The sequence below is a fragment of the Perissodus microlepis genome, chromosome 3 (assembly GCF_051167445.1).
Source record: "Perissodus microlepis isolate ML-2025 ecotype Zambia chromosome 3, ASM5116744v1, whole genome shotgun sequence".
NCBI classification, from domain to species: Eukaryota; Metazoa; Chordata; class Actinopteri; order Cichliformes; family Cichlidae; genus Perissodus; species Perissodus microlepis.
The window spans coordinates 42,760,858-42,785,332 of NC_140463.1; the positions used below are offsets into that span (position 1 = coordinate 42,760,858).

Sequence of the window (24,475 nt, forward strand, 5' to 3'; positions counted from 1 at the left end):
TTTTCTTCTTCCTTTTAAAAGGTGTTATTTTTGTAATTTTAATTACAACCAACAGCATGTCTTAAGTGCGGGCCTGGTAAACTTTAAGCAGGATCGCACTTCATCGGTTTTGTCAGTATTGATTTTCCTAAAAGCTGAAGTTGGACCGCAGTGGGAGAGAAAGACAAAGAGAGAGAGATTGAAGGGGAAAGAGGAAGAAACAGTTTGCTTTGAAGGCATCCCGCCCCTTTCTCGCTCTCCATCCTATGAGGGATGAGGCGTCTGGCGGTTTGGAGATGATTGATGCTCCTTGTAAATATGGCCATTACCATATAGGCTCTCCCCACCTCTATCCCCATTATTCACTGTCAGCTGGGGCCACCGTGAACCCCCTAATTTTATGCAATTTAGCAGCACTCTTAATGTGAATATGAAAACACGGGAACTCGTGTGGCACTTTCTCATCCCGAGTCTGAATGTTTTTCAGCTTTCTGGAGGAGCATTAAAAAAAAGAAATAAAAAGGCTTTTATTGTGATTTGAAAAATCATACTCCACTTGTTCCTATTTCAATACAGGATGTGTTATTGCTTTTGCGGCTGCTGCCGAGCGTTTACCAATGGCTGCAATAAATGCTGGGAGATGAAATACTAGCAGTTGTAAAATCCATATGTCCATGGATTAATAGCATCAGGCTTTCATGCTAGTGGTGAGGAAGACAATATTAGAGTCAGTGGGGAGTTACAAGCTTATTATCTGAGGAGAAGCCGAGGAGTGTTTCGGGGACCAGTGTGCAGAAGCATGACGTGTTAAGTAGCGGTGACCAAGGACTGAATTACAGTACCCACAGAGCTGTACATGATGGAAGAGAGATAGGAGGAAGCGATCTTTGCACACTGGATGGGATAAACAGAGAAACTGATTTATGGCATGAAAGAACCAAACAAACCAAGTTTGCTGATGAAGATGTGAGATGCTGGGCCCTGGCTGCAAGAGGGGTTTGGTTCACTTGTCTTGGCGAGAAATTACAGGGGTGAAATGGAACTAGATAAGATATTATGTATGTGTCTCTTACTCCTTTACAAATGTGCACTTAAAACAAAGGATGTGTGAGACATTGTTTTCTCCTAATGCATGATTACGGAGGCAGGAAGTCTGTCCACAAACAACTTGTCAAATTTCTAACTTCATTTTTGTGTCTTGGCCTCGCTGCCCTATTTACAAAATCCCTGGAAAAGCCCCTGGTACTCTTGCCACTGCATGACACAATGGCAAGAGCAAGCGTGGACGGTAAAGACGACACTCTTTCACATGAACAGCATGCAGCTGTAAATTACTGCTGCACTGCTGCTCAGCCTCGAGGAGTAATTACCTGTTTTTTGTTTCCACCTGTCACGCGGCACAAAGAACAATCTGTCAGCCAGCTCACTGAGCTACAGTAGGTGCTTCAGAGGCAATGTGACTTTACAGTTGCACTTGGAGGCTATGGATAGAAGCAGCCCCTACTTTTAATGCAGTTCATTTCCCCCACTAAACTTTTAGTCACATCTTAATAAAAAGATGCAACTAAATTAAAAATATAAAGTTTTAAATGATTGGTAGTAAGTGGAAAAGATTCCCACACTTCCTGTCAGGATTTCTAGTATTAGTGTTCGACTAGAACTGCTATTTTTCTGTTGCTCATACATACCAACACTTGTCCAGGTTTAGCTTGATAGGTGAAAAAATGACTCTAGGTTATTTGTGCAAGCAACTAATTATGAACCTTTAAGTTTTATTCACTTAACAATAAAACTTAAAAGTTCATAATGTGTGCAAGACAGTAACATACAAAGGCAGGGATAATTTAATATTTTCTTCCATTCAGTTCATCTAATAGAAGGAAGGTTTTATATTTCGAGCAGGGTAAATGAATCCACTGTTGCATGACATAATGCAATGCAACAACACATATCAACAAACTTCATCCTTAAATTAAAGCCTTGTGCAACATTAAGACGTAGGTTCGTCATAGATGGTTTTTGAGTGTGTCTTTTTGAATGTGATGTATAAAGCTGCGGATTTTCTCCCAGGGAAGGTTTTTCTTTTAATTGTTCCAAGAGTTAATGAACTACAATGACCATATTTCATAAGTGATGTTGCACATCTGTGCTCCCTGGAGTTTGACTGTGCCGCTGCTGACAGGGACGGAACAGAGAACGCGTAAGAAGACGACTCAACAAACAGATGGAAGTATAATCATCAGCTCTCGCCGCAGTGCCATCAGCTTCAAGAGCTTTGGCAGTCTTTAGTGTGCCTAAAGGAAAAGAAAAGAGTCACAGTGGAAGGATAAATGAAACATCAGTATCTTTAGTGTTTCCCAGTGAACTTACTACCTGTGGGGAACACATGAAAACACATTATGGTCCAATCATAGATATCTTTCTCGCTCTTTCTTCTTCACCATGTCTGCCTTGCTACATCTAACTCCTCTTCCTGCCCACTCCTCTTCCTCTGAGTGACAGTTTGTCATTCAGCACTCTCTGCTGCCGATTAAGTGCTGTTCCCCCTCTTCTCACTGCTTCACTATTTAAAAACAGCAAAAGTAAGGATTTCCCTGCAGGCTAGGCATGCAGTTTTTGGGGATGAGGTGAGTGAAGATAGAGAAAAGCAAAGATGCAGGAAAAAAAAGGAGCGCTCAAAGAAGAGAGAAGAAAAAGAGGGGAAAGTTAGAAAGAAGTCTTTGAATTGACCAATGTAGATGGGACTCTTATGCTGTGAGGACACTTAAGATGGGAAAGACAGTCAAGGAGAGAGAAATATTTCTACTGTGTGTGTCTGGTGTGTGTGTGATGACTGAAAGACAGACACGATCCTTGGCAGACCATCTCTGCTTCTTCAGCCAAGTCCATTCTGTTGGAGCTGTCAAAACACACACACACACACACACACACACACACACACACACACACACACACACACACACACACACACACACAAACTTTAAGAATTGCAGTGTGTAATGGCCGTGAAAATAACACTAGCTACTGCCCAGTTGTCATCTGACTCGAGGCATCGGGCAGCTGGAGGGTTCAGGGTGACTTTGATGGTTGAAATTCTTAATAAGTGAAATTAATCCCGCTCTTTATTAAGGTCACTCCATAATTGGCGTTGAATGTCTGTGGGATTACAGAGACACAAATCCTCGTCTGTATAAACACACGCACAGCCACATGCTCTTGCGTTGCAGGATATGATTCGCAAACTCTGTTATCTGTCGACTAATGCTGCGATTTTCCCGGGGATACATTCTGATGGGACAGAGTGACTGCTGTCCGCACAAGCGCGAATTTGTTTTAGCTGTAAGAGGCTTTTCCACACTGCCAACAATAGAACTCCAAGGGAAACTCAGCAGAGTTGTAATTAAAACAAAAACAAAAACAAGTAGATGTCAGTATGAGCTTTAAAAATGTCTCCTTCAGTTAAACCCAAACTTGATTCAGTCTTTGCCCTCAACTCACCAGGAACCCAGTCCTGGACAAGTGGTACCACTTACCGTATGCAGGATTTGCCAAAGTGTTTTCTTGCAGTCCTACAAAACCCAAGTAGTAGCTTAACGGGGATGTTGTTCTTAGGTTGAATGCTAATTGGTTAAAAAGCTGGCCTGAACGGGAAAGGAACTGACATTGGAGTTCAACACAAAGAGGCAAAAGGGTGAAAAGACAACAATGGCTGCTGTGGATGATTTTTATTGATTTGAACACACTTTGCTCTTTACAGGTTATAACTTTTCTCTGTAACTGGAGGAAGGACAAACAATGGCTCACGCAAGAAGAGCCCACACACCACTTGTTTTCATATTTCTGTAACCTGCATGAAACATCTGCAATCAGCTGTGTATAGGCTCTGTGAAGATGTCCTGGGGGACAAAAAAATTCTAAAAGATAGTCTGCATTACAAAGGAAATGAATAAAGGGACTAGAAGATGCTATAAAGTGTGTGTTTTTAGAGCTTTGCAGATGACTAAAAGCATTTTCACACCTGACTGGTTTGTTTGGACAGGTGAGATAGCTACCAATTGGAACCTGGTGAGAAACAACTGGACTGAGACTATATTTCCAAATGTCTTTTTGTTTACTGTGGTGCAGTCTAAAAGCAAAACGAAAACCACGATGTTATGTGATAGCAGATGTGTGATTTTAGCATGAGTGGAAAGCACAGGAAGAGCAGCGTGATCCGCTGTGAGTCATGAGGGTCCTGATGAGGCATCGAGGATGAAGGATTACATCAAGAAAGCTGCATTACTTAATAACTTTGTTTATAAAACATCAGTGGGAATATGATTCATATCTTTAGATCTTTCCTTTGGTCTGGGTTAAATGAAGCACACTGCACCAATGAGGACATGAAAGTTGTGATGCAAGCTTGTTTTTTTTGTCCTAGCTTGATGGGAGCTCTGCTGAGAGACAGGAAATGAGGGAGAAAGCTGAGAACTGACATGAAAATGTTCTCATAAACAGACAAAAATAAACATTTTTAATAACAAAACTAAACTCTTTATAATCATAGCCCCAGGATTATTCATTTTTCTCTTTTGAGGTCAGAGGATTATTTCAGAGAACTGAAGTTACGTCTTTATTAGCTGACTTGTCTGTCTCATTTACTGTGCTCATTTCCGTTTCTATGTTTTCTTCTTGTGGGCCTTTGTGCAGGCCCTCAGTTCACTCATTGTCTGAACCAACTTTATATGATCTTCTCTGCTGGCTGAACTGTTGGTTGTGGGGCTGCGGTGGAAATAACCACGTTAGAGACAACCACCCCTTCTCGCTGATGTCACACAGATCCAAAAGTAGAAAAAACTTTCTGAAGCATGAGCTTTTGAATCATTGAGAGCACTTGTACATAGACTGACCTCATTATTTGAAACTATCTTTAATATGAGCATGCAGCGCTATAGCAGTATATTTATGATAGAAACTAGGTCCCCTTTAATAACTTTACAGCCGCTTGCTGATTAATCAGCTGCTTGGCTATCAGCTGAGTGTAATCTTTAAATTCCCTCAGGCATGCAGTGCAGCCATTACAAGCGCGTGATACATTCCTCCTTCGACTCTTAACTCGATCCAAGACGAAGTGTTTCAAAAACTAAATGTGTGATTGCATAAACTGTTTCTTCAGTATCAGGGTGAATCTTTGAACTGCAAACAAATGCAGCTTCAGTGACTTCAATTTTATTTTAAAGAGAAAATGCAAACCCTAATTTCTAAATATTATAAAAAATGTTTTCTGCAGCATCACTCTGGATCTGTTTCTAAGTGTGTGTGTGTGTGTGCGTATTTAAACTCTCGGTTTAACTAACATCCTGCCCGAGGTATGACTCAAGGCAATTTCTCCTCATTTTAGCTCAAGCAATGCTCTACGTGTGTGTGAATACAGTATCTCTGCTCTGCACATGCATCAGCAGTCTCCTTGTGTCCAAGCAGCACTTCCTATGTTTCGAAACACAGCATCATCACCAAATATCCACACGGAGGCAGAGTCACGCAAAAGGTCAGCGTCAGCCTCCCACCTCGTGCCCGTTTGTCGCCGGGCTCTGCCCTTCCCTGTAGCAGATGTGTTAAGCAGCACATGGCCTGGTGTGTGGGCTGAAGCTTAATTTGGGATTAACACTCAGGATATTACAGATTACCTCACTCTGCGTTTGACCTTCTGTGTTTAGTCAGCCAGCGTTGGATGGATGAGCTCTTATCTTTTAGTAGTTACAGCGACTCAATCTCGCCGCTGAGGCCGGAGCCTCTAATGAAAAGCTCCCAAACATGTTGTGTCACGCTGTCAGCATGAAAGCAAGGATTACACATCACAAGTCTTTTGACTAATTCACAGATATAGAGGGGGTTGAACATTTAAGAAGTAATCAGCTTCAATTCATAGATTTCCTGAAAGATGTTTGAGTCACAAAGAAAACAAATAATTTCAGTCGCACACTGCATCGGTTTTGATCGCAGATGTACTACAAGTGTCAAAATGCTCCAAGCGTTAGAGGATGTATCTAAGTCAGTTGTGTCAATATGACGCTTTCCTGTTTTTTTTTTAGGAATCCATTAGTGTTGGACCAAAAAGATTGTGCCTCTTTTCGTTATTCAGCTCTTACTTCAAAATGCTTTAGTGCTCTGTAACTGCAAACAGTAGTTATGACAGGCTGAAATATATACTGAAATATAAAAAAACAGACTTTTTTTGATTAGTGAGGTTTGTTTGTGTTACATCATTGTTTCCCATGTGCTTAAACACACACACACACACACACCTACACACACACACACACACACACACACACACACACACACACACACACACACACACACCATACCCCTGCTGTCAACTGAGGACCAACTGCCAGCTGCCCCCATACTTCTCTGTCCTCATCTATATTTGATGCACCTCATTAAAAGTTGATTGTGGAAACACTTCAGCATTCCCGACATTCCTTTTGATCCACTATTTAGTCTCCCTCAGCACTTCGGACCGAAAAAGTGCCCTCAGTCATGCGTGAGTCAGTTAAAGGCAGGAAACAGAGCGCGTGAGGAGAGCTGAAGACATGCCAACTTATCTGTAGTGCGACAGCTGGTCTAATACAGCTCATAGTTGAGAGCAGGCTAAACAAATGTAGGGAGATTGTTCCTTGCCGACTGTCAGTCATGTTGCAAAAACCAGTGAATTTAAATTTCCAAAGCAATAAACGTTCAGAGGACGGAGAGGGAAAAACAGATGTGGAATTTTTGGATGGATCTAGTAACCTGTGTTAGTATTTAGCCGTCTAATCCTACCCTGCACTTTGGGAGATCAGCACCAACCACTGCTAGCAAACAGTGCTTTCCAATATCAAACTAAAACAAATACCTTTGAGAGTTAAAGTAAATTTAACGGTAAGGTAAGTAAAGTGCACACATATCCACCGATTAATCAACAGACCAACAGCATACCAGGTGACATTTAACTTAATATGTGGGTCTGTGGGGATTAACTTGCTAGGAAGCAGTTTTGAGTGGCCACCCAAGGAGCTACAGCTTCTAGTCTACAACAAGATTAGTGTTTCGGGCTGATATACCACAAAGGCTTTACCTCAGTGAAATTTACTACACGTGTAAAACAAATCTTTTGACAAAAATACTAATAAAAAATTAATAATCCTGCTCTCATAGATATGTTTTCCTTTAGTATTCCTCAAACAGCTGACCTTGAAGTTCTAACACTTTTCTACGCGTGTTAGAAGTGGTCACCTTTTGAAGTGACGTGCTGCTGCGAGGCCTCTCGTGCACGAATGCAAAAACGAACACGGAATAAAGCATCTTGAACAGCTTGCCTCCCTCGCTTGAGCCTCTCTGTGAAAGATGCATGTTTTTACCCAACGCCGAGGTCCCATCAATCGTGTTGAAGGCCACAGTGACACACGCATATACGAGTACACACACTTCACTGTTTGACTGTTTCGCTGGGTAAATATTAAGACCTGCCTCTTAGGTAGCCGTGTGCATTAATATATGTCACCTGATGAGAGTGTATGTGTGTTCTCGGACGTTAACGTGTTTAACATTGTGTTTGCTCTGCAGAGCCTCAGCTGAAGGGCATTGTCACGCGGCTCTACTGCAGACACGGCTTCTACCTCCAGATGCTGCCGGATGGCACCATGGAAGGCACAAAGGACGAAAGCAGCTCCTTCTGTAAGTAAAGGAGGACAGACTCTTAGATATTGTTGCTGTACAAGGGTTATATTTCATGCCTGAGTCAGTACATGCACCTCTAGGTGTTTCCCCTGCTTCCATGTCAAAGTGTGTTTAAAAGGGATCTTCCTGGTAAGACAGATTAACATCCTGAGAGCACGCAGAGGCACGACAACCATGCCATGCTTTCTGGTTTGATTTGCACCAGGATCGATCAGGCTGAAAATGCATGCACATTTGGCGAGGTGGACTAGGGGAACGGCAGCCAAATGGGATTCATTCTCATTGCATAATATATCACAGAAGATCTCTGGCACTGATTAAGCTCTTCAAAGATATGCTTTTAATTGTTTTGCTTACAATCATTCTGACCTTCAGGTTGTAAGCCTTATGTGCCTATGAATAACTCATCTGTGAGTATACACACTGCAATGTAAGTGTGCATGTTGTGCTCTCAGTTTCAGGCACAACACCCTGAATTATGTAGGTATATATGAGAGTGCAAGTTTCCAACAAAGTTCAATGAAACATTAAAGGGTCTTTAACCTGCTGGGTCCATGTGCTGTTGGAAGAATCCGTAGCAGCTAATATTCTGGTGTATTTATCACTAGTAAGTAGATGTCATGTGATGTCTCCTAAATGTTCTATCCAGGCAGTTCAATCACCACACAGACTTGATGTCACAGTGGTCACAGCTGTTCATTGGAACAACGTGTCAATGCTGCCGCCATATCGCTCAAGGGGAGACAGGCTTTCTAATGCATGCACGTCTGCAGAGGCTGACGTCTTTACACAATTAAAAATCCTCATTAATCACTGATTTTTCAAGTAGCTTTCAAGACGATTTTTTTGTTGTAAAAATGCTTTTTTAGCAACAACTCTTAAACCATTGGAAGTCATGTTTATTTCCTATTAAATGGTGACACTTGTGAGGAAAATACATTTGTTAGTTGAGCAGCAGAGCTGTTGGTTGAAAGATGTGGGTTGCACCTATTAAAAACTTCCCAAATCTTCTCTGCAAATGCCAAACAGCTTAATCTGCTACTCCCTCTTCTTTGGTGTCGTTCAGTTGATTGGATGGTTGAAGTGTGAAGAAACAAGACATTTTGACAATTTTACAATATATTCCTTTAAAAAATTGGGGCCCTCTGTAGCATGTGGAAGAACTTCAGGTGATTTTCATTGGTAAGTTAGCCATTGTTTGTTTCTGTCTATCTGCTGGTCTGACTTTTCTCAGCTTCAATCATGGTTTTTAAGAGAAACTTAACACCCTTTAAGGCACAAATACTGTAACTGAGTTATCCTGTTAAATTAACACGCTCGATCTATGGAAAGGATATTTCCTACCTAACTCTAATGTTATAGTTTTATTGTTAGCCATAGCTGCTAACCGCTACCCAATGATAACTTAATAGATGGCTAATGTGGCTACTGGATAGCTGCTAACAGTATAAAGTCTAACATTAATGTCTTTGCTTTATGATAACTGTTTAATGCTTGTTGAAATGGGAGATTCTCTGACCTCTCAAAATTCCTCATGAAACAACGTTCAGTGTTGTGAACACTGACTATTGTTCATGTGTTCAGCTGCTAGCGATTGAATTTCTAACTATAGTATTTCAAAACTACTTAATGGTATCAAATAACCTCTCTGAAGATTTTATTGAAGACCTACAGTTCTTTACAGTCACACAAAAACCTGCTGTCCTTCTTTGGTTGCTGAGTTTGTGATTGTGCACACACACCTAACCCTGCGAGGGGCATCGCCTAGAACATTAATGACTCAAAACAACATATCCCATGATTCCCTAGAGTCTCTGGATGGACTCCAACCTTTCCAAAGAGATCAATATTATATTACAGGAAATCCCTGGTGTGGCAACACAGCAGCTTTTTTCTGTCAAAACACCAGTTTGGGTGGGAAATATGAGCTTAGCACAATTTTGGATTTACAATCTACACAGGGAGGGGAGGAAATCACACCTTGACACTCGGCTGTGGTTCCCCAGTACAAGATTATATTTCAGCATTCTATTAAGACGTCAGAATACTTGTGACAGCAGGATTGTTACTGGGTTGGAATAACCTGGATCTAACCTTGAGGTGTTCGTTGTGAGGTTTTCCCCTGGCATTTGTCCTGGAGACTAGCTTATGTAACTTGGCAGGATGATATTTGCTGATGGGAAACATAGCAGCGCATAAAGTGTTTATTTAGTGAAATAAACAATGAGTGAAATATTTCAAGACAACTCTCCAGAAGACTGATTCTCCAGATTCTCACATAACAATCCCCGGGACTGTTATCCCTGAAAGCTGGTTTGGCACAGAGGTTATGAATCCTCTAGCCCAAGGAGCTTGGTTAAACACCTCCATAAAGTGATTAGATCTGCACTCACCTCTCCCTCTTATGTAACTGCACACCTACGCTGAGGCAAATGTCGGCTGAACATTCTGTCTGAAGTGATCACATAATACCGCTGGGCACATCTGAAGGCGAACAGGGCTCATGCCCAGACAGATGTAAAAACGAGCATTGTGTAACAGCACCCCTAGCGTGCAGTGGCAATAAACTTCAGTCGGCGGAGGTCAGACCGCAACTTGTTTGCAGGGGTTAATTTTATAACAACACTAATTCCATCAATGCCAGTATCTGGTGCATGGCTTCCCTGAGCTGTTACATTTTCAAAGGTGGCACGTGATAAACTCTGCAAAACCCAAACTGTGCACTTTATTTATTAATTCAAGCAAACAGTCTTCTAGAGATTGACATCAGTGAAATAGAGTATCAATCAGAGACACAATCATCCACCTGGCTGCACAGAACATTGAATGAGCAGAAATTGCTGTGTGAGCATCAACTCTTATAAACTGTATGAGTGTGTGTGCACGAGAATGTGTGGAAATTCAGACCATAAAATGCAATGTGACCGACAAACAGACACCGTTTGCTTTAACTCAGTTTCACTTGCATCTAGAATTCGCCTGTCTTTTTTTTGGGGGGGGGGGGGGGGGGGGCACTGTGATTGTCCGTTGGAGATGTATGGCTTTCCTGATCTTGCTGTTACCAAGTTCAAGATTTATTATTGTCATATACAGGTAACAATGGCAAATCACTACAGACAATTACAATTTTTAGACTCAGAGCCCCCTCAATATTGTAAAGAAGCAAATATTGCACATTAAGTAACACTATATAAAAAAAAAAAACACAGGTAGAATAACTAGCGATTACTAAAAATACCTTAGCAGCTTTAGTGCAGAGCTAATGGTGTGTACATGTACAGTGTGTATAATGACTGCGTAAAATATCATCTGCAAACTTTTGTATGTGAACTATCGTGTTCAAACTGTCCGTTATTTCAACAATTCAGAAGCCTGAAGGCATGTGGTTAGAAACTGTCACTGAATCTGCTGCTGTAGGTCTGGATGCTTCTGTACTGCCTGCCCAGTGGCAGGTGTGTGAATAGTGTGTGGCTGGGATCAAAGATGATCCGCTGAGCCTTCCTCCTACAGTGCTGTCTGTAGAGGTCCTGGATGGCTGGCAGTTCAGACCTGGTGATACATTGGGCTGATCTGACCATCCAATGCAGAGTCACGATACAGCCAGAGAGAATACTCTTGATGTCGCGTTGATAGAATCTCCTCAAACCTCCTCAGCAGCCGCAGAAGGAAGAGTTATTGTCTCACTGCTTTTGTGACCAGCTCAGATCCTCACTGACGTTGAGCCCTGGAAACTTATTCTCTCCTCCTGTGGAGAGAATAACCCAGCAGTGTAACCTGCTTGGTTACACACTGAGCCCAAAAGCCATTCTATTCTACCAACTCTGTTCAGTCTGTCCATTGTTACTTTCTCTCTTGGTGCTGCTAAAAATGAATTAGCTGTGACACTGGGACTTTCTGTGTGCTTGGCCTTCTCAGATCCTGTTCTCACTCCCGAGGTATCAAATGCTAAAGATGGTAGAAGCTGTCAGAATCACAGAGATACACAGAAGGCATCCTTTAGTGTCAGTTCCATGAACCACTGGCTGTGGCAAGAGTAAGATAAATCTCAGCGTCCCAACTTGACACATACATTTTAAAAACAGCTGATATTTTTTTTGTTTAGGAAAATTCCCAGTAGCTAACTGAAAACTAGGAAAGCATATGAGGAACTAACTTTCAGAATAAAACATGAAGTAAACACAAAGGACAATCCCCCCGTAGCAGGAGGAGGAAGAGGACGGAAACAGGTATTATTCCCAGTCTTTTTACTTTACATCTATCAACAGATACCCCTTATCCCAAACTCTACACAGGTTACAGGTGATCTATCTTAAGAAGTAAATGTATTTGGACTTTGGAAATAGACTAATCACTGCCTCACATTTAAAGAAAAAGAAAATCCTTATTGATCATGGGGACAAAAGCAAACCTTAACCCAGGTTTAGGGGCAAGATTAGGGTGAATTGTTGGATGTTAAAGTATTTGTAATTTTTTTCTTATATCTGAAACAGATCAACCCTTATATGTAACAATAGCCACCTTCTACCACTCATCAGCTTCAGTTTCAGCAGTTATTATGCACCCCACTGAAGTGTATAACACAAAAGTGTGTAACACCAAAAAAGGCCAAATCAGCAGCAAATGGGATAAATAATTAAGGGAGGAACAGGGAAGTTCATATCTGAGGCGCTGGCCCATGCAGCCAGCTGTGATACTCATCGGCTGATCTCCAGGATGAAACTTTCGCCTGTGACCTGCTGCAGTGAAGGACCTCCAAGGGGCAGGAGGGAGCCCGGCCCATTGGCTCCCTCTTGTCACCTCTCTACCTGGGATACCAGGCTTTACAGCAGCTACCTTAACCTCCTGTTTCTCCTGGACCCAAATGTGTCAGGAAGGCAGGACACTGAAAGGAAAGCCAAATGGAGGGAAAGAAAAAGCTGGGAAGAGGTACAGAAGCCCTGAGGGGATGTAATAGAACAAAAAGTGACAAGAGTGGCTTTTGTATGGCCTTGGAATACTTTTATCACTTTTTTAAAGCAAGTGGCTTCAGGGATTTCTTAACTAGGTGACAGAGGAAGCTGTCACCAAAGCACACTATATTTTTGCAAGTGAGAGATTGGTGGAAACAAAGAATAAGAGGATCACAGAGGAGTGGAGAATGGGAAGACGGGCCAGAGCAAACTGAGCCAGTGAGACAAGATGGGCTGGCAGAGGAAGAGAACAAGTGAGACGGAAGGAGGGGGGAGACGTGAGGATGACGGAGAAAAAGGCAGAGGGACAGGAGGGAGTGATGGGGAGCACGAGGAGCAGCTGGCATACAGCTGATGGCTCCTCAATCACTGTGTCTCCCCCCTTTGGTGGGAGGTCAGAGGAGCTGCCCCCCTCTGCTCCTCCTCTCCTCTCTCCTTGCCTGTTCTTGGCTCTTCCAGGCTGTTATATAATAACGCTGGGAGAGGAAAGAGGGGAGGGAAGAGGAGCAAGTTTAAGATTTACTTATCTTTTCAATGGAAATGAAGTTGCTGTACTGTGTGTTTTAGCCACTTTAATAAAAATCAATTACGCTTCATATTTGGTTGAACATTTGTTTAAGTGTAACGCAGATTCTTGGGTTTTTAAACTTTCCGTTCATTTGAAAAGTTCATGGAGACTCTGAATTTAGTTGAGATGACCATTAAAAAAGTTTAATTATTTCTGTAATGATTAGAATTTAAGTTGTAAAGATATGGGAAGTAATTCTACGTCTAGTAGGGCTGCCACAATTAGTCAAGTCGTCACGATTATGCCGACGATTTTGTCGACGAGTTAATTAATAGCCCTGTTACCGTCGTTTGAAGCTCTGTAAGATCCTGAAAGACACAGGAATAAGTAGTAGGATTTAAGAGTGTAATAACGGACTGAAACAGAAGATGACAGCACTGCATCTACAAGGATGCCAGTTGCCATTAAACACCAAAGAAGAAGAAGCATTCCCCGGTATCATAGCTATCCCAGAATTCATAGCGCGACTCAGCCAGTTCCAGTTTCAAACAATGGCGGCAGCTACTTATTTTTAATTTGACTCTTTCTGGGTCTCTTAAGTTATTTTCAGGTGAGAATGTAGCTGTGTAAACTTCAAATATCTGCTTGATTTATCAAAGCATCACATATTTTGTAAAAGTGCTCTGACATTTTTGGAGAAGTCTGTTACCCACCAGCCCGATAGCTGACCGGGAGGTCAAGGTTCACCAGAGCCGGTGAGAACACCGAATTCCCGACACATCGTTTTCAGACCCCCTGCAGTCTTTCGCTACTCAGTTTAAACATGATATATAATTCACTTACATAACTTAAAAATGTTATTGTTTGGCTTTTTCCAGTGTTTTATTTGTTCCTGACCAACTGAAAGTACCACCAAAGGAGCAAAGAATGCTGGTAACCGATATGTGTCTGTGCTGGAAATGTCAATTTGTCCAAAGATGCTAAGGACTAAATCCAAGTCAAGGGGTGATGAGCAAATTGCTTTCTACGTAAACAGTGTTTAAGTTATTGATAAAATTGTAACTTGAATAATGTGCCTCTTCAGGAATGTGCATTTGAGTGGTTTGACTGTACTGCTGCCAAACAACTGTGGCTACATTTAAGTTACATTGTGTTTTTATAAATGGCCTCGGTCCATTTCGAAAGTGTGTCAAAAGGTCACATGTACCTGATGTCAGTACTGGTAAAACATTTGAGACAGGTGACAGAGCAAAGGAAGATTTAAAATACCTTAAAAGAAAGAAGGGAGAGAATAAATTCTGTGGATAGGTCATGAGGATTGATCTTGATTTCCTTCGGGGGACGAAGAAAGCAAAAATCCCAGAAGGAGACAGATTGATGGACACAGAGAAAATGGAAGAAAAATGGACACAAGAGAAAGATATATGAAAGCTATTGACTCTCAGCGTGTACATCGGGAAGCCATGAGGAGGAACTTGATTCCCAGGCTTTTATCCACTGTAATTACCATCTCCCATAGTTGGAAGGAAATTTTACTTATCTCGCTCTGCACTCTGGAACAAGTCTGTTCTTTTTTTCTGTAACTTTCCCCCAGTGCTCGATAACGCTCCTGCGCAGAGGGCAGGGAGGCAAAAAGCTTGAAAGGCAGATGAGGGAAGCTCAGCTCTGTGTGAGAGCTGAAGCATCCAAGGAGGAAAAGATGTGAATATTGAAAGCCAAAGGAGCTTTGGCTTTCCACCTTTCTCCTCATCTGTCAGATGGAGCATCTGACAGATGAGGAGAAAGGTGGAAAGAGTAGCAGAGCGGGCTCACAACGATGAGAAGAAGAGCATGAAGAATACCAAACAAGAAGAAGTGAGGATACGAGGCAGAGAGAAGAAGAGAGAGCGATGAAGAGCCAGACAGATGAGGCTGCAGGGTAAAATAGGACAAAGATGAATGGGAGAGCATTGGTTTCACAGGATGGGGAGAATGACAAGAGGCAACAGGGGAACTGAAAGGGAACAAATAAGGAAGAAAAATGGAGAGATGTGTAAAAAAAACAATAAGATAAGAAAAAGGGATGTTAATTCATGACAAAGAGGGCTGAAAAGACAAAAAAACACCAGGGAAAGAGAGGAGAGAGATGGATGGAAGTGAAAGGAAGACAGATAAAGAAATCAGTTATGGAGAGGAAGGCCTAGAGGGAAGAGGTGGAAGTTAAATAACAGGACTGTGAAAGTAGTTGTCTTGTCATCAGAGCCATCGACCACTGGGGAAATCAGGCGTGAAGCTCAGCTGCAACTCATTTAATCTGCTGTTGAGCCATTAAAGCTCATTTCTTTCCAACACAAATGACAACGTGCGAAGAGGCTATTTGTTGCCAATGCAAATCCACTTTTCTGTAGCTTTATTAGTTCAAGTGTCACGTTAATGATCCCAGTGCAGTGGGCTGTCGGGAAAAGACTTCATTTCATATTCTTGCGACTATGTTGGGATTTTGATTATTTAAGTACAATGTTATTAAACAATGTCGTAAATTAAATAAGATCATGAATATCATCCAGTAGCTTTCAGTGCAGCTTAACTTTTGATCATTCCAGATAATAAGGAATTATTCACGAATACGTTAGAGTTCACAGCTTGACGTTAACTCTGAGCAAAAATACACGTTATTTAAAGTCATGTTAACATATCCAGTTGTAATGTGGTAGGTTACCACTGCTAGATATCGTTACCTTTAAAACTTGTTACGTTAAAGGATTACGGTCAATAATAAAATTAAAATGAAATTTCTGGTTTAAATCCACGTCAGTAGGTACGGAGGAATTCAGCGTCTAGAGCCACCGCCACTGTAAAACACAGTGGAGGCTGTGTCATGGTTTCAGGCTACATCTCAGCCAGTGGTGTTGGAGATCTTGTTAAAACTGACAGAATTATAAACACAGAAAAGCATTGAAATTCTTGGTCAGCAATGCTTTACCATCTGACGAGCTTCTAATTGTCAGCGGCCTGGACCTCAACTTTATCAGAGGACTGGGGATGATCTTAAGAGAGAGAAAAAAAGATAGACTTTAGGGATGATTCATCCCTAAAATAAGAGCCTTTGGGAACTTACTCGATTGTGTAACCAACCAAGAACTCCAGACTTGTCATGTAACCATTGGCTTCATCTTTCAGCTGAGGAGGTTACTACTTGGATTAAACCATCATGGGTCCTTTTTTTGTCGAGTTTGCATGTTCCCCCTGTGCTCAGTGTGGGTTCTTAGCTGTCAATGTAAACACGAGTGGTTATGTAGCTCTGTGCTGTACCTCTCGGTTTTAACAACATAGAACCTGGAGTAATATTCCAGGCTATATTCCGGTTCTCACTTGTGAGTGGGGAGAACCTTCAGCTCCTCTGTGACTCCTCCTCACGACCACACTGGTACTGGGAATTCCACCGTGCTTGTCCTTTTGCTTGTCTTTTAATAAACACACTCTTCACCAGCCTTACAAGGCCCGTTTGAACGGCTGCTGTCTTATCATACATGAAGCGAGCAGTATTCATACAACCCGTAACATTACTTTGAGTTAGGGAGTTAAAAATATGAGGTCCATGCGTCCATGTGCAAGAACGTTTCACTCACACTCCACAGTTAGCAGTGGTGCACACCTGCGAGATCACCAAACACTAAACTAGTTTTCCCGAGGAGACACCACACAGTTGCGACAATTACAATAGGTAGCACAGCAAATGGACAAAAGCTATAGGCAGGCAGCAGTGTGTCTCTGTGATCCTCTTGCTCTACAGTGGTAACACTGTAAAGAAAAGAAGCTACAATAATCTAAAATCAGAGTAAAACTGAGTATTTTGTTTAGAAAATATTGTGTAGCCAAGATAATTGGGTTAATTGAGTTACTTATCTGCTCTTATCTCTTATAGCACTGGTAAACTGACCATTTTGCTAAGCGTAGAATGATTCTACTTAAAACCTCCTTCAGTTTAAAATGCCTGCCCTCTGGAAAATCTAGCACCATATGCAAATGCTATTCATGTGAAAACTTCTAACTGCTGAACTTCAGATGTCACCTACATCACCGAAAAGTTGCATCTGAGCGCACGTACACCAATCCGAATCGTATACTGAGCCGTGACTGGCTTCTCAACCAGTGGTGATGTCACAAAATCAATATCTATAGACACAGAGAAGGTCAAACATCTATGTGTGGCACATTTTTAAGCAGCGGGGAACTTTAAATAACTGCAAATAGTAAAGACAGATGTGAGGTGAAAAGGGGAATGTTAGAAAGCAACAGATGGGTGAAAATATTGAGAATTACTTACTGCTGAAGACAAATCATTTAATCTAGTTTTATCTTGCATGCTAACAGCAAGTTCATTTATATGTTTGCTTGAATGAGCCTATAGGATTTTAGCCTAGTTATGGAACAGTCTGAACGACTTACAGTGTTTGAGATGCATGAATGATTTGAGCTCACATTGTGTGTCATCACTGACGAAAACTTATACTGTATCTGTAATTCCCTCGATTTACTCAGTGACCATCGACATAACTCATAACTGAAGGGTATGAGTGGAACATGTGCAGGAACATTATAATCTTAATAGTGTAGGAAACTCAAATGCAAGAACATAACTCGCTCACAGTAGCTCAGCTTCTCTGTAAGCCCTGTTACCGTTTATGCATTCTTTAGTCTGTTCAACATAAGTAAGAAATAGTTTAGACATAAGTAAGAAATAGTTTAGACATAACCTTGGAATGAGTCAGTTTTAGATGCATCAACATCTCGTGACAGTGCTCTTATCCAACCAGCTTCACTGAGACTGGAAACTAAATAAAGCGCAGCTGTCCATAAGTTAAACTCTGTGTGACTTCTCACAGATGACTGTAATCCTCTTCTCATTCCTGTAGAGACCAACTGTGCTGCACAATGCAACACTGCAGAGCAGCAGCGCAGAGTGCAGGCCTGCAGAGGCCCTCCTTACAGCTTAACTCTATGTCCTGCTCCTGCTTCCCTGTGCTGAGCCGCCCCTCCCTTTCCTCTTCCCATCTCTACTTTCTCCTTGTTTATTTATTGTGTAGATGATCTCAAGCCTCAAATTGACTGTGGGATTGATTTGGCAACGGCCTTCCCTTCATTTCCCTTCTCCTCTTCTTCTTTCCCCTCCCCCAAAAGACTTTTGATTAATCTAGCAGTGTCCTCTGTTCTGCTAGGGAAAGAAGCGACTCAAATGTAACGACGGAGAGAAAGAGGGATGAAATGGGATGCCTCCGCTATCCATGCAAACAGTTATGTTATACATGCGATTAGCAAAGCTCTTTTTGATGGAGGATAAGAAGGAAATAAAGAATCTGAAGTGTGAAAGAAGGAAAAAAGAGAGTGAGAGAAGGAATGAAGCAAAAGCTAAAGCCTGATTGTTCTGACCTTCTACTGGTGTTCTCCAAATACAGCTTATAATGATATCAGGGACATGCACACACAAATGTCTTTGTTATTTTGTTGAGGGCAGAATATTATTTTTAATGGCTACTATCAATTTTGAGCCTGTCTTATTCCCAGGATGTCAAAGTATTAAAAGAATCAGCAAAAACAAGGCGAAGTACAGTGCAAAACAGCCGCTGGACTGCTACCAAAGGATATCTTGTGTTTCATAGAGGCAGCTTTTGAAGTAACAGGTAGTAATGTCTGACTTTTTATATTCATAATTCTGGGAGTGAGCAGAAATTGCAATCTCATATATTGATTTTATCACTTGTAAAATATTATAATATATTTTTGTCTTTTAAATTTTTTCCCACCTGACTAGCATTAAAACATGGATCATGAATGTTACTCAAAGAACACTTAATAATTATATACACGATATCTTGCTAGAGAAAGATACAAGCTTCATGCTAACAGCACCTTTGTTCCTGTTCTGCATGTAGAACAAAAAATATTGTCTGCAATGTGAACTGACACTTCTATCACACTTTAGCTGCTTAGCTACATGACGATAACTTCCCCAAATCCAACAAAACAGGCTAATGTTAGCCAAAAACTCTTATGCTGTAGCTGTTGACATAGACTGATGACTTTTATATTGTCACAGCTGTAACCCTTCAAAATATCCTGTATTTTTACAGAACATCTAGTTATTTCTGTAGGTTGTGTGCTAGCTACAAATGCTAACTAAAAATGTTTTGTATCTTTATGTTTTTAAAGGGTCTACTATGTAAAATTGTCATGCAGGGACTACGGCTCATTTCTGTCTTTATTATCTTGGACAGTGTAGTCCACCTGCATGTGTTGTGGTGGTTTTCTTCCTGTGTGTATGGATAACATGCAGTTATCGCCACAACAGTGCACCTAGCAATGTTAGGAAGTGAGAAGCAGGAGTAGGAGGGTGACAAGAAGGTGGGAGGCAATGTGTGTGCATGTGCCCAGCTCTATTTGTCATCCCAGCCATGCTCATTGGTGACACCTTGTTCATTTGCGAAACCAACTCTTTGAAATGCAGGAATCGATTGAGCAAATAGAAGCAACGTGCTGAAGATGGAGAAAGGAAAAAAAAAGAGAGAGAAAAAGAGTATGGTGGGCTGTCTTTATATTCAGTGCAGGTGGTAAAAACTGTACGTTACAGTGACTGTTCTGTGGAAAGCTGGAATATAAGTTTTTAAGTTTTCCTCAACAAAAAGTTAAAGAGCATAAATGCTGCTCGAAAAAGAAGGAATGTGTTTTGTTTTCCAAGTTGCCTTACTAGAAAGAAAATCTTAAATCTTAAGAGGTCAGAGCTTAATCTTCATCAGAAATAATACTGACAAGTTGTTAGTTTTTAATCACGGCCAGCATTGACTTTCTGACACCATCTGATAACTTAACTTCCATCCATTATGTTGGCAGAACTTTTGATTTGAAATTGATTTGTCTATTAGTGGCTAATGGCTTCATGAATCTAAAACATGCTCCTTAGACTTCATTTTTCATCCGTGTAAGAAATCTGTCACTTTGACAACTGGGCTCTGACTTTATAATGCACTCTTGCAATTTGCCAAAAGAAGACGAAATCACTCACACATACTGCATCCCAATTATACTTCAGTTTTTATATTCTCGACCAGAGTTTAAACGAAAAGCTTAGCAGTGTTGTCTGCTTTGGCCTTTAGGACTAATGGCAGTACGGGAATTTTGCCAAAGTCAAAATCAACTTGATTGTAATAGACATTGTGTAAAGAAATGAGTAGTTGCTGGTAACTATGTGATGGTGGAATGCTTCACAAGACAACAGTAAGTAGAAGCTGATACTCTAAAACACAAAATATGAGCACCTCTCCTTAGCGTAAGAACTAGAAAAGTGAGACACAATACGCTGGTAGGTGCATGAGTCCAGTCTCTAAAACCCAGTTATTAAAATGTTCTGTACTATTTCTCCAATCTTTATACAAAGTCTGAGGTTGTGTTTGTTGTGTGCAGCAGGCAGAACAAGAGGAATGACGAGGGAACAGGAAACACATGGGAAACACAGCTGAGGCAAATTAGACACAACGAGACACCAGAAGCAAAACTAAACACACCAAACATGGAACGCAAGACTGTCAGAATAAAACAGGAAACACTAAGACGTAGACTAACTCACAACATGACATTTTTTGCTGAGAGGAAAGAACAGTCAGGGAAGCTAGATGGATTAAGGAGGCAACGGGAGGAGATAACGAAGGGGACGCAGGAACAGTTAACGGAGACAACACATAGAGAGACAGCGAGAGAGCAATGATTCGAGACAGCACGAGAGAGCGAGAGGAGAGGCATGATATGACGGAAACATGGGATAAACATGACAGGCAGGGGAGGCATGGAATTAAACATAAGGAGGAGAACATGGAAACAGAAAAAGGAAAGAAGACACAAGGACACTCACGTAAACAGACACACACACAGAGAGTTCACAATTAGCATAATTTCTGACAGATTTCAAAGGGAGCCTTCAGAAGTTGTTGCTTCCAGACAGTAATACCAGCCTAAACACTCTTACGGCCAAATGGGCTTTAACTGAGTGAGCAGTAATTGATGCAGACAGGAGATGTTAATATGTATACAACCTGTATCCTTTTGGTAGATTATACCAACAAAAACGTTGGTTTCTTGTCGGTGGGTGATGGTAATATTACTAGCTGTTCTATTAAAATGTCATTTTTACTGTAGCGTAATTTCTTTTTCTAGCAAAACTCAGAAATGAAGCAGAGTAGTCGTATCTGACATTGTTGACTAAAAAATATTGTTGAATTTCAATAACCGAAAGACATTGTTGTCCAGCAGTGTGAACACAGACGTGACATTTCTATCCACACTCAAACAAGACACACATTACTTCAGACTGTCAAGGAAGAGAGACAGCTCTTTGTAAGCCATACCACCCTTGAATGTGTTGGGTTGAAAATTGTCTCATTGTTGACCTGCATAGAAAAGAATAGAAAAAAGATGCAAAGCTGAATGTAAAAATTCAGTATATAAGCTTTTACCATTTGGTAACTTATGGTAATATATATATATATATATATATATATATATATATATATATATATATATATATATATATATATATATGAATGCCATCAGGTCACTACTGACCTATCCAGAGTTAGGGTTATTGTAGAAGGTTAGTTTTATTTTAGAAACCTGATAAATCAGACATATTAGAAAGTAGAAGTTGCTACATTTTGAATGAAGTCTCATATAGTTTATCTACAGAAGCATTTGGGTGTAACGTTGTCCTAATCCTAGATGGGTCACCACTTATCTGGTAGATTTTACGAGCTTAAGTGTTTTTCATAGTTATATTGTTTTGTTTGATCTTTCAAAACTCATGTATTTTTTTTGGCTCAGTCCATGTGCTTCAGGGGCTTTAATCATCTCAGTAGCATTTGGTCATCATGACACTGTGACCACAGAGCAGCTGGCAGCCACAGGCTGCTTTGTCAGTACCGTTCAGCTTACCATGCCACATCATATAAGAAACTTTTTTAGACACTCAGACACGATCTACATTCATACACAGAAAAGCTTGTGCATCTACAGGAACGAAAATGAGAAGGAAACAGTGACTGTTGTTCTGGTGTCCAGGCTGAAGTTAGCTCATATGCAGAGCTATGCACGTAGGAGATCCAAGGTTTCACAGGAGGACATTCAGCAAACTGCATTACAAAGTGCTGTTTAGTGTGTCGGGATGCAGAAAATGAATTCACTTTCTAATGCACGCTATTCTTAAAACTCTCTGCTGAGCTACCTTCTCTCTCTCCTTCTCACTGTGTCTCTCCATCTCTCTGTGGCATGAATCTAGATTTTAGGGAGAATCCACACTTAACCTCTTCACTAAAAGACTATAAATGTCAAACTATGGAAAATTCTTTATCCCCTTAATGAGTTTTTGGGGGATTGCATTCCTCACATTTTTAGCCTAAGCCAGTGACCTGCATTATTTAATAATCTGGTTCACTTTCAAGCTATATACAGCCTTTAAAATGTGTGGCACACCTTGGGATGCAAGATTACAGAGCTTTGATTAAAATGAGCTAATGCTGATTTTTCTAATAAAATGTTCAGGGTTCACGCACACGTTCTCTGTGAAAATATCATTATGACTGTCAGAGATCTCATTGATTAAAAAAAAAAATTCACAGCTGCATGTTTTCCTTTTCTGAATTTACTTCATTGTAACTGCCACGTTCAGTAATAGATTCGTGTATTGCAAATGAAAGTATTCCTATGGCATGTAGGGCAATGTTCTGTTTTTCTGATGTACACCTGGTGTATTCAAGAACAGATAAAAGAAAGCAAAAGAATTTGCCAGGTCTCTGTCCTAAACAAGGCACTCAAATGTATCTCGATATCAAGCGTTAAACGTATCGCACTCTTACTCTCACTCCAAGAAAGGTAAACACAAAATTTCTGACTCCAAATCCTTTCCGCCCTCTCTCTTTGTCTTTTTCACAAACTTGCTTTTCTCACCTTTGACAGACAAACTGTACAACAGGGAGTGTGAAACAGGAGACACCTGGAAAGCGATTGTGTTTTTATGCCATGAGAAAGCACTGTGAGCGTTTAAGAGACAGAATGATTGCTCTAACATCACTCCTCCCTCTCTGTGTCTTGCAGTGCAGTTCAACTTGATTCCTGTGGGGCTCAGGATAGTGGCCATCCAGAGCACCAAGACAGGGCTCTACGTTGCCATGAACAGCGAGGGCTACCTCTACACTTCGGTATGGATAGCGAACACACTTTACGGTCATTCCATGTTTGTTTGCTCCGATAGAGCTAATGCAGATATATGCCCAAAGTTTACAGGCTTATCAAGTTCATCTGTAATCGCTTTTCTTAAATTGCTGAGTGACATGTGATAGCTTAGGCCTCAGTCACACAGGAGTACAGAGTGGTTGGAGACTGCTTTAGGGAAAAATCTCCATTACAAGTTTGCGAGTGGTTGCTGGCAGTCACCGGGTAAAATTGGTCTTCCAGCAACCACTTGCCAACTAGTTGGGGAATACATATTTTCTCTAGCGTCTGCAGATTGCCAGATGTGAATGTGTTGACTACTCTTTAAGGCATAATTAACACAGTTCTGCTGATCTATGTGCCAGTTACCATTATAGTGGACTGATAGCAGTGTATTACTTCAGTGAAACATGAATCTCCCTCCATACACGCAACTTTTCTAAATAGCCAGCTTTGCTCACAGTCAGTGAGGCAGAGGTGGAGACGTCTGAATCTGCGCAGCACTTGTAAAGATCTGTACATTAAACAGTTTCCTGCTCTCGGTCACAGCAGCACTTGTATGCCACCGTTTTTTGAAAAAGCACAAACGGCGCTCCCGCTGAGGTTTCGTATTGATGTGAAGATAGAAGCAGCAGAGCCACAGATTTGGAATAACAGGTGATCAGAGTGCACTCTATCAGGATGCAGAGAAAAGCTTTTCTTTTTTTTCCAGCTGTTTTTTCCTCCACTTGGCAAAATGGCAAAGTGTGTGAGATCTTGTTTGAAGTGCATCGGTGCGCTCACTTCAAAGTCCATCCAACGCTGCCTGCGCACATACTGCCAGAAATGAGAAGGGGAGGTAAAGGGTTTCTGTCAGGAGCAACAATGCAAAAACAAGCCTGGAAAGAGTGCACATACATAAATCATCCCCCTGTGCTGCCACACATACAGTATGTGAACAGCAGTTTGTCCTTAATTCTTGCAGCTTCTCACTTTGTCAACCACGAGCTGCACTGAGCATAAGACAGTTCTTACTTTACAGTCATCCTGGCCTAGAAATCACATAATATTAAGTAAAGTTAGTTAATAGGTTTGTTACCTCATGTTTGCATGTATAGATAAGTTG

General features: G+C 41.1%; 1 protein-coding gene across 1 annotated transcript in view; it reads left to right on the plus strand.

Annotated features, from left to right (window-relative positions):
- The window catches only part of fgf11a (fibroblast growth factor 11a), a 97,593-nt gene that overhangs the window by 41,789 nt on the left and 31,329 nt on the right, over positions 1-24,475 (plus strand). Inside the window, exons 3-4 of the mRNA XM_084924541.1 lie at positions 7,567-7,677; positions 23,254-23,357. Coding sequence (XP_084780667.1) covers positions 7,567-7,677; positions 23,254-23,357 — 215 coding nt within the window. The remainder of the gene's footprint in view (positions 1-7,566; positions 7,678-23,253; positions 23,358-24,475) is intronic.